Source organism: Tachyglossus aculeatus, chromosome Y4 (assembly GCF_015852505.1).
Source record: "Tachyglossus aculeatus isolate mTacAcu1 chromosome Y4, mTacAcu1.pri, whole genome shotgun sequence".
In the NCBI taxonomy this organism is placed as follows: Eukaryota; Metazoa; Chordata; class Mammalia; order Monotremata; family Tachyglossidae; genus Tachyglossus; species Tachyglossus aculeatus.
The window spans coordinates 11,625,692-11,636,279 of record NC_052096.1 but is presented as its reverse complement, the minus strand read 5'-3'; the positions used below and the strand labels follow the sequence as shown (position 1 = coordinate 11,636,279).

General features: G+C 54.1%; 1 protein-coding gene across 2 annotated transcripts; it reads right to left on the bottom strand.

Annotated features, from left to right (window-relative positions):
• Positions 1 to 356: 356 nt before the first annotated feature.
• Positions 357 to 9,313, bottom strand: HAX1 (HCLS1 associated protein X-1). Of its 2 annotated transcripts, none has more exons than XM_038769034.1 (7): positions 9,237 to 9,313; positions 5,501 to 5,751; positions 3,788 to 3,960; positions 3,649 to 3,700; positions 2,358 to 2,464; positions 1,950 to 2,028; positions 357 to 570 (listed from the first exon to the last, which is right to left on the bottom strand). In XM_038769034.1, exons 1-7 carry the CDS (start codon positions 9,287 to 9,289, stop codon positions 476 to 478), a joined length of 810 nt encoding a protein of 269 aa, XP_038624962.1. In that variant the 5' UTR covers positions 9,290 to 9,313; the 3' UTR covers positions 357 to 475. The 2 variants fall into 2 exon arrangements, with proteins under 2 accessions (XP_038624962.1, XP_038624963.1); XM_038769035.1 differs by having other exon boundaries at positions 5,501 to 5,745.
• Positions 9,314 to 10,588: the final 1,275 nt, after the last annotated feature.

The window sequence follows — 10,588 nt, the reverse complement described above, 5'->3', positions numbered from 1 at the left end:
TATTTATTGAGCGCTTACTGTGTGCAGAGCACTGTACTAAGCGCTTGGGAAGTACAAGTTGGCAACATAAAAAGACTGGAAGCTCTTTGAGGGAAGGAATTGTGTCTGCTAACCCTGTTACCCGCAGGGACAGCTCTCCAGAAACGCCTTCATTTTGTTGTCCGTCTCCCCCATCTAGGTTTTGAGCCCGTTGTTGGGTAGGGACCGTCTCTACGTGTTGCCGAACTGTACTTTCCAAGTGCTTACTACAGTGTTTTTTGCACACAGTAAGCGCTTAATAAATACGACTGAATGAATGAATGAACGAAGGTGGACCACGGTGGCCGACGGGGAGGACAATCAGCCTGGGGCGGAAATGTTTGCATAAATAGAGATTTTATTCGGGGGGCGGGCGCTTCTCCCCTCCTGCCCCCCAGGAAAGGCAGGATGTGGGGGTCCCGGAGACAGAGAGAGAGGGTGTGTGCGTCCAGTCAGGCTAGCGCGGCCGAAACCAGCGTCTCAGGAGCAGGTCCAAGACCGAGGGGGCGTCACCCAAGGCTGGGGTGTGGGGGGCTCCAGCGGGGGCGTCTCCTGGGGAGGGGAGAGGCGGGGAGCCTGGCGGTCGGCGAGGGGCCGGGCGGGACTCCGCTCTCTCCAAGCCGTCACCAAAACCCGCCGGTCTCAGCTCCGCAACATCGCCAAGGTCCGCCCCCTCCTCTCCATCCATACCGCTACCCTGCTCGTTCAAGCTCTCATCCTATCCCGTCTGGATGACTGTATTGTCCTCCTCGCCGATCTCCCATCCTCTTGTCTCTCCCCACTTCAATCCCTACTTCACGCCACTGCCCGGATCCTCTTTGTGCAGAAAGGCTCTGGGCATGTTACTCCCCTCCTCAAAATTCTCTGGTGGCTACCAATCAATCTGCGCATCAGGCAGAAACTCCTCACCCTGGGCTTCAAGGCTGTCCATCCCCTCGCCCCCTCCTACCTCACCTCCCTTTTGTCCTTCTACTGCCCAGCCCGCAACCTCCGCTCCTCCACCACTAATCTCCTCACCGTTAGGCCTCGCTCTCGCCTGTCCCGCCATCGACCCCCGGCCCACGTCATCCCCCGGGCCTGGAATGCCCTCCTTCTGCCCCTCCGCCCAGCTCGCTCTCTTCCTCCCTTCAAGGCCCTACTGAGAGCTCACCTCCTCCAGGAGGCCTTCCCACACTGAGCCCCCTCCTTCCTCTCCCCCATTCCCCCTCTCCATCCCCCCGGCCTTACCTCCTTCAATCAATCAATCGTATTTATTGAGCGCTTACTGTGTGCAGAGCACTGTATTAAGCGCTTGGGAAATACAAGTCGGCAACACATAGAGACAGTCCCTACCCAACAGCGGGCTCACAGTCTAGAAAGGGGAGACAGAGAACAAAACCAAACATACTAACAAAATAAAATAAATAGAATAGATATGTACAAGATAAATAAATAAATGAATAAATAGAGTAATAAATATGTACAAACATATATACAGCTATACAGGTGCTGTGGGGAAGGGAAGGAGTTAAGATGGGGGGATGGAGAGGGGGACGAGGGGGAGAGGAAGGAAGGGGCTCAGTCTGGAAAGGCCCTTCCCCACAGCACCTGTATATATGTATATATGTTTGTTCATATTTATTACTCTACTTATTTATTTATTTTACTTGTACATACCTATTCTATTTATTTTATTTTGTTAATATGTTTGGTTTTGTTCTCTGTCTCCCCCTTCTAGACTGTGAGCCCACTGTTGGGTAGGGACCATCTCTATGTGTTGCCAACTTGTGCTTCCCAAGCGCTTAGCACAGTGCTCTGCACACAGTAAGCGCTCAATAAATACGATTGATTGATTGATTGACTCCGGCGGAGGGCCAGTCTCTCGCTCCCGGTCCCCGGGCCGGCCCTGGGGGACCACCTCCCCCGGCTCCCCCCGGCCCCCGGGTCCGTACCGTCCCCGCCCCGCCGGGTCACCGTGGTCGTCTCCGTCCGCCCTGCGCCGTCCACCACAGTGCGCCGCTCTTCCACCGTCTGTTGGGAGGAGCCGGCAGGACGCTCAGTCAGTCCGTCAGTCCTATTTATTGAGCGCTTACCGTGTGCAGAGCACTGGGCCGAGCACTCGGGAGAGCCCCACAGGACAATAAACAGACGCGTTCCTGGCCCCCAACGAATTGACGGTCCGGAGTCTTAATCTCATTTACGGATGAGGTGAATGAGGCCCAGAGAAGTGAAAAGACTTACCCAAGGTAATACCACCCCCTACCACCCTCTTCCCCAGCTTGGGTGCCCCCCCAAGCCCCCGATCCGCCCTGGGGAGCCCCTCCTCGCCCTCCGCCCAGTCCGGGGAGCCCCTCACTCACCCCGTCAGGCGCCAGGACCGTGGTGACAGACACGCTCTTGTAGTAAGACTCGGGCTGGGGATTGAGGAGGGGGCCGAGGCCTGCCTCGGTGACCTCGCCGTCCAGATCTGGCCCGAGAGAGGGGGCCAGGGCTCAGCAGCCGGGGGGCGAGGGGGGCAGGGCCCGGCACCCAGGGACTGGGGAGCCAGCTGGAGGCGGAGTGGACACTCCCGGAACCCAACACATGCAGGTGCTCAGTACGTTTCACTGGATGAATGAATGGGCTTTTGCAGAAGCGGGGTCAGAAGGGTGGGGGGAAGATGGGACCAGAGAGAGACGGGGCCAGAGAGAGATGGGGGAGACAGGGCCAAAGAGAGATGGGGAGACGGGGCTGGAGAGAGATGGGAAGAGAAGGGGCCGGTGGGAGATGGGGGGAGATGGGACCGGGGAGAGATAGACAGGGTCAGAGAGAGATGGGGGAGATGGGGCCGGAGAGAGACAGGAAGAGAAGGGGCCGGAGAGAGATGGGGGGAGATGGGACTGGAGAGAGATGGGGCCAGAGAGAGATTGGGGAGACAGGGCCAAAGAGAGACAGGGGAGACGGGGCCGGAGAGAGATGGGAAGAGAAGGGGCCGGTGAGAGATGGGGGGAGATGGGACCGGAGAGAGATGGGGCCAGAGAGAGACGGGGGAGACAGGGCCAGAGAGAGATGGGGGAGATGGGGCCTGAGAGAGCCGGGGCTGGAGAGAGACAGGAAGAGAAGGGGCCGGAGAGAGATGGGGGGAGATGGGACTGGAGAGAGATGGGGCCAGAGAGAGATGGGGGAGACAGGGCCAGAGAGAGACAGGGGAGACGGGGCCGGAGAGAGACAGGAAGAGAAGGGGCCGGTGAGAGATGGGGGGAGATGGGACAGATAGGGCCAGAGAGAGATGGGGGAGACAGGGCCAAAGAGAGACAGGGGAGACGGGGCCAAAGAGAGACAGGGGAGACGGGGCCGGAGAGAGACAGGAAGAGAAGGGGCCGGAGAGAGATGGGGGGAGATGGGACTGGAGAGAGATGGGGCCAGAGAGAGATGGGGGAGACAGGGCCAAAGAGAGACAGGGGAGACGGGGCCGGTGAGAGATAGGAAGAGAAGGGGCTGGAGAGAGATGGGGGGAGATGGGGCTGGAGATGGGAGAGACAGGTCTGGGGATGGGAAGAGACGGGGCCGGAGAGAGATGAGGGGAGAGAGACGGGGGGCGGGGGGGGGGGGGGGAGACGGGGCGGGCAGGCAGGGAAAATCTGGGAGGTGGAATCCCAGGTCCGGACTCACCATTGTCTTCTCGGGCTCCCGAGGGTGGGGGGCCTGGCCAGGGGTCCAACAACTGCACGGGGGCGAGTCGGGTGAGGTCCTGCCCCTCGGCCCGGGGCCCCTCCGCCCCCACTGCCCAGTGGCCCCCGCCCTCGCTCACCCCGCGGAAGGGCTGGGGGCCGGGGGATCCGCGTTGCCCCTCGCCCCCGCCGAAGATCCGGGGCCGCTGGCTGTCGGGGTATTTCAGCATCGAGTCCCGGAGCGTCTCCCGCCGGCCGCCCGGGGATCCTGAGGGTCCCGGGGGTCCCGGCTCCGCCTCGGCGCCCGGGAGCTCTGTGCGGGGCGGGTCGCACGGGGTCAGGGTGGAGGGGCAGAGCCGGGCATCCTAACAGGGAAGGGGGGGACCACTCCTTTCCCTTTAAATTAAGTGCTTATTATGTGCCAGGCACGGGGGGGGATCCAGGCAAATCGGGTTGGACACCGTCCCCGTCCCACGTGAGGCTCACGGTCTCCATCCCCGTTGTACAGACGAGGAAACTGAGGCCTAGAAGTGAAGCGACTTACCCAAGGTCACACGGCAGGCAAGTGCCGGAGCCGGGATTAGAACCCAGGTCCTTCTGAATCCCAGGCCTGTGTTCTACCCACTGCTCCTCTAGACTGTAAGTTCTTTGTGGGCAGGGAATGAGCCTGTTATATCATCAGTCGTATTTATTGAGCGCTTAGTATGTGCAGAGCACTGTACTAAGCGCTTGGGAAGTACAAGTTGGCAACATATAGAGACAGTCCCTACCCAACAGTGGGTTCACAGTCTAAAAGACTAAGTCTAAAGTCACAGTCTGTTATAGCGCTCTGTTGTCCTCTCCCAAGCGCGTAGGACAGTGCTCGACACACGGTGGGCGCTCAATAAATACAATCGACAGATTCTCAGTGGGGAGGGGGAGGCGTTGGGGGATGGGGAGGGGCGCCAAGGGTACCAGCGTGGCTCAGTGGAAAGAGCCCGGGCTTTGGAGTCGGAGGTCATGGGTTCAAATCCCGGCTCCGCCACTTGTCAGCTGTGTGACTTTGGGAAAGTCACTTCAATCAATCAATCAATCAATCGTATTTATTGAGCGCTTACTGTGTGCAGAGCACTGTACTAAGCGCTTGGGAAGTACAAGTTGGCAACATATAGAGACAGTCCCTACCCAACAGTGGGCTCTTCACTTCTCTGGGCCTCAGTTCCCTCGTCTGTCAAATGGGGATGAAGGCTGGGAGCTCCCACCCCGTGGGACCACCTGATCACCTTGTAACCTCCCCAGCGCTTAGAACGGTGCTTTGCCCATAGTAAGTGCTTAATCAATCAATCAATCGTACTTATTGAGCACTTACTGTGTGCAGAGCACTGTACTAAGCGCTTGGGAAGTCTAAGTTGGCAACATATAGAGACAGTCCCTACCCAACAGTGGGCTCTTCACTTCTCTGGGCCTCAGTTCCCTCGTCTGTAAAATGGGGATAAAGGCTGTGAGCACCCCCGTGGGACCACCTGATCACCTTGTAACCTCCCCAGCGCTTAGAACGGTGCTTTGCCCATAGTAAGTGCTTAATCAATCAATCAATCGTACTTATTGAGCACTTACTGTGTGCAGAGCACTGTACTAAGCGCTTGGGAAGTCCAAGTTGGCAACATATAGAGACAGTCCCTACCCAACAGTGGGCTCTTCACCTCTCTGGGCCTCAGTTCCCTCATCTGTCAAATGGGGATGAAGGCTGTGAGCCCCCCACCGTGGGACCACCCGATCACCTTGTAACCTCCCCAGCGCTTAGAACAGTGGCTTGCACATAGTAAGCGCTTAATAAATGCTATCATTATTATTATTATTATTATTATTTTTACCAGGGGGCCGAGCGGGCAGGGTCCAGGTGTCCATCTCGCTGAAGATCTGGTTGAAATCTCGGACGAGCTCGTCGAAGCCGTCGTGGAAACGCAGCCCCCCTCCCTGGCCGCCGGGCCCGAAGCGGAACCCGAAGGCGAACTCCTCGGGGGGCCGGGGGGCCCGGGGGGGACCCCCTCCCCAGTCCTCTTCCTCATCGTCGTCCTCATCGTCGTCGTCCCTGGTCATCCCGCCGAAGAAGGGGTCCCTGCGGCTGCGGGCGCGGGGGCCGTTAGCCTCCCCGGGGGAGGTGCAATCCCTGCCCTTAATGACCGTGGCGTTTGCTAAGCGCTTACTACGTGCCCGGCACCGTACTAAGCGCTGGGGTAGATACAAGGTGATCAGGTCGGACCCAGCCCCTGTCCCACGCGGGGCTCCCAGCCTTCACGCCCATTTTCCAGATGAGGGAACTGAGGCCCAGAGAAGTGAAGTGACTTGCCCCAGGTCACGCAGCGAAGCAGCATGGCCTAGTGGCTAGAGCCCGGGCCTGGGAGCCGGGAGGCCATGGGTTCTAATCCCGGCTCCGCCACTTGACAACTGTGTGACCTTGGGCCGGTCACTTCACTTCTCTGGGCCTCAGTGACCTCATCTGGAAAATGGGGGTGGAGACTGTGAGCCCCACGATGATGATGGTGGCATTTACTATTCTTATTATGTATTGTTTGTACGTATTTATTACTCTATTTTACTTGTACCTATCTATTCTAGTTATTTTATTTTGTTAGTACGTTTGGTTTTGTTCTCCGTCTCCCCCTTCTAGACTGTGAGCCCGCTGTTGGGTAGGGACTGTCTCTATGTGTTGCCAACTTGGACTTCCCAAGCGCTTAGTCCAGTGCTCTGCACACAGTAAGCGCTCAATAAGTACGATTGATTGATTGATTTATTAAGCGCTTACTATGTGCAAAGCACTGTTCTAAGCGCTGGGGAGGTTACAAGGTGATCGGGTTGTCCCCACGGGGGGCTCCCGGTCTTCATCCCCATTTTCCAGATGAGGTCACTGCGGCCCAGAGAAGTGAAGCGACTTGTCCAAAGTCACACAGCTGAGCAATTGGCAGAGCCGGGATTTGAACCCATGACCTCCAACTCCAAAGCCCGGGCTCTTTCCACTGAGCCCCTGTGTGTCCAACCCGATCTGCTTGGATCCACCCCAGCACTCAGTACAGTCCCTGGCACAAATACCATTATTATTTTTAAGTGGTGGAGGCGGGATTAGAACCCAGGTCCTGCTGCCTCCCATTCATTCATTCAATCATATTTATTGAGCGCTTACTGTGTGCAGAGCACTGTACTAAGCGCTTGGGAAGTACAACTTGGCAACATCTAGAGACGGTCCCTACCCAACAGCGGGCTCACAGTCTAGGAGGGGACTCTAAAGCACTGTACTAAGCAGCATGAAGCAGCGTGGCTCAGTGGAAAGAGCACGGGCTTTGGAGTCAGAGGTCATGGGTTCAAATCCCGGTTCCGCCAACTGTCAGCTGTGTGACTCTGGGCAAGTCACTTCACTTCTCTGTGCCTCAGTTCCCTCATCTGTAAAATGGGGGTTAAGACTGTGAGCCCACGTGGGACAAACTGATCACCTTGTATACCCCCAACACTTAGAACAGTGCTTTGCACATAGTATGCGCTTAACATAGTAACATAGTAAGCGCTCTCCCCCTCCTCCCCCTCCCCCTCGCCTTACCTCCTTCCCCTCCCCACAGCACCTGTATATATGTATATATGTTTGTACGGATTTATTTATTTATTTTATTTGTACATATTTATTCTATTTATTTTATTTTGTTAATATTTTTTGTTCTCTGTCTCCCCTCTCTAATCAATCAATCAATCATATTTATTGAGCGCTTACTGTGTGCAGAGCACTGCACTAAGCGCTTGGGAAGTCCAAGTTGGCAACACATAGAGACAGTCCCTACCCAACAGTGGGCTCACAGAGTGCTTGTATTTCCCAAGCGCTTAGTACAATGCTCTGCACACAGTAAGCGCTCAATAAAATCAATCAATCGTATTTATTGAGCGCTTACTGTGTGCAGAGCACTGTACTAAGCACTCGGGAAGTAAAAGCTGGCAACATCTAGACACAGTCCCTACCCAACAGTGGGCTCACAGTCTAGAAGGGGGAGACAGAAAACAAAACCAAACACACTACCAAAACAAAATAAATAGAATAGATAGGTACAAGTAAAATAAATAGAGTAATAAATCTGTACAACCATATATACATATATACAGGTGCTGTGGAGAAGGGAAGGAGATAAGATTGGGGGGATGGAGAGGGGGACGAGGGGGAGAGGAAGGAAGGGGCTCAGTCTGGGAAGGACTCCTGGAAGGCCTCAATAAATACGATTGATTGATTGATTGTTGGGTAGGGACCGCCTCTAGATGTTGCCAACTTGTACTTCCCAAGCGCTTAGTCCAGTGCTCTGCACACAGTAAGCGTTCAATAAATACGATTGAATGAATGAATGAATGAATACCATCATCATCATCCCCCTCTCCATCCCCCCATCTTACCTCCTTCCCTTCCCCACAGCACCTGCACAGATGTATGTTTGTACAGATTTATTACTCTATTTATTTATTTATTTTACTTGTACATATCTACTCTATTTATTTTATTTTGTTAGTATGTTTGGTTTTGTTCTCCGTCTCCCCCTTTTAGACTGTGAGCCCAATGTTGGGTAGGGACTGTCTCTAGATGTTGCCACCTTGGACTTCCCAAGCGCTTAGTCCAGTGCTCTGCACACAGTAAGCGCTCAATAAATACGATTGATGATGATATTTATTTATTTTACTTGTCCATATCTATTCTATTTATTTTATTTTGTTAGTATGTTTGGTTTTGCTCTCCGTCTCCCCCTTTTAGACTGTGAGCCCGTTGTTGGGTAGGGACCGTCTCTAGATGTTGCCACCTTGGACTTCCCAAGCGCTTAGTACGGTGCTCTGCACACAGTAAGCGCTCCATAAATACGATTGATATTGATTGACTGTCTCTATATGTTGCCAACTTGGACTTCCCAAGCGCTTAGTCCAGTGCTCTGCACACAGTAAGCGCTCAATAAATACGATTGATTGATTGTCTCTATATGTTGCCAACTTGGACTTCCCAAGCGCTTAGTCCAGTGCTCTGCACACAGTAAGCGCTCAATAAATACGATTGATTGATTGACTGTCTATGTTACCAACTTGTACTTACCAAGCGCTTAGTCCAGTGCCCTGCACACAGGAAGCGCTCAATAAATACGATTGATTGATTGACTATGTTGCCAACTTGGACTTCCCAAGCGCTTAGTCCAGTGCTCTGCACACAGGAAGCGCTCAATAAATACGATTGATTGACTATGTTGCCAACTTGGACTTCCCAAGCGCTTAGTCCAGTGCTCTGCACACAGGAAGCGCTCAATAAATACGACTGATTGATTGATTGATAGAAGGGGGACACAGAACCCCCCCCCCCCCCTTTTAGACTGTGAGCCCACTGTTGGGTAGGGCCTGTCTCTAGATATTGCCAATTTGTACTTCCCAAGCGCTCAGTCCAGTGCTCTGCACATAGTAAGCGCTCAATAAATACGATTGATGATGATGCTCTGCACATAGTGAGCGCTCAATAAATACGATTGATGATGATGACAACAAAACAAAACACGTGGCCAGGTGTGAAGACCCCCGGTTGTGGGGTGGGGAGGGGGTCGCTCTCACCTCCGGGACCCCGGGAGGCCGAGGAAGCCGCGGAACAGGTCGAAGAGGCTCATCCCCAATAGCTGCCCGGGCCCGCCGCCTCCTCCGGCCGCCCTCCTGGCTACCTCCTCCTCCTTCTCCTCCACTTCCGCCACATCGCCGGAAAGCGAGGCTAGGACCCGGCCGGCCACACTGCCGGAAAAGCGCCGCGCCGTCGTAAAGAAGCCAGCGCGCACGCGCGCTGCCGTAAAGCGAGTCCGCGGCGGGCCCCCCTCCCACGCGCTGCCGTAAAGCGCGACCGCGGCGCGGCGCCCTTCTGCTGAAAAGGCGAGGGCTGCCACGCCGCCGGAAAGAGAGACCCGGTTTACGTCACGCGGCCGTAAAATTCCTTCATTCAGTCGTATGTATTGAGCGCGAAGTGTGTGCAGAGCACCGCCCTAAGCGTGGCTCAATGGAAATAATAATAATAATAATAATGGCATTTGTTAAGCGCTTACTATGTGCCAAGCACTGTGCTAAGCGCTGGGGGGATGCAATGTGATCAAGTTGTCCCACGTGGGGCTCCCAGTCTTAATCCCCATTTTTACAGGTGAGGGAACTGAGGCTCAGACAAGTGAAGTGACTTGCCCAAGCTCACACAACAGACTTGTGGTGGAGCCGGGATTCGAACCCATGACCTCTGACTCCATAGCCCGGGCTCTTTCCACTGAGCCACGCTGCTTTGGAGTCCGGGGTCGTGGGTTCAAATCCAGCCTCTCCCACTTGTCAGCTGTGTGACTTTGGGCAAGTCACATCAATCAATCAATCGGATTTATTGAGCACTTACTGTGTGCAGAGCACTGTACTAAGCGCTTGGGAAGTACAAGTTGGCAACATCTAGAGACGGTCCCTACCCAACAGCGGGCTCACAGTCTAGAAGGGGGAGACAGAGAACAAAACAAATTAACAAAATAAAATAGAATAAATATGTACAAGTAAAATAGAGTAATAAATATGTACAAACATATATACAGGATATTCATTCTAGATGTTGCCAACTTAAGCGCTTAGTACAGTGCTCGGCACACAGTAAGCGCTCAATAAATACAATTGAATTGAATGAACTTGTACTTCCCAAGTGCTTAGTACAGTGCTCTGCACACAGTAAGTGCTCAATACAATTGAATTGAATGAACTTGTACTTCCCAAGTGCTTAGTACAGTACTCTGCACACAATAAGTGCTCAATAAATACGATTGAATGAATGTTGCCGACTTGTTCTTCCCAAGTGCTTAGTACAGTGCTCTGCACACAGTAAGCGCTCAATAAATACGATTGAATGTTGCCGACTTGTTCATCCCAAGCGCTTAGTACAGTGTTCTGCACACAGTAAG

What these genes read in the sequence shown, in the direction of transcription:
- HAX1 (XM_038769034.1), bottom strand. Translation starts at nt 9,289, where the DNA reads ATGAGCCTCTTCGACCTGTTCCGCGGCTTCCTCGGCCTCCCGGGGTCC. An exon ending in GGGAGCCCGAGAAGACAATG is followed by an intron (nt 2,465 to 3,648) that starts GTGAGTCCGGAC and finishes CTCTCGGGCCAG; the next exon opens with ATCTGGACGGCGAGGTCACC. An exon ending in GACCCGGCGGGGCGGGGACG is followed by an intron (nt 571 to 1,949) that starts GTACGGACCCGG and finishes TCCCCTCCCCAG; the next exon opens with GAGACGCCCCCGCTGGAGCC.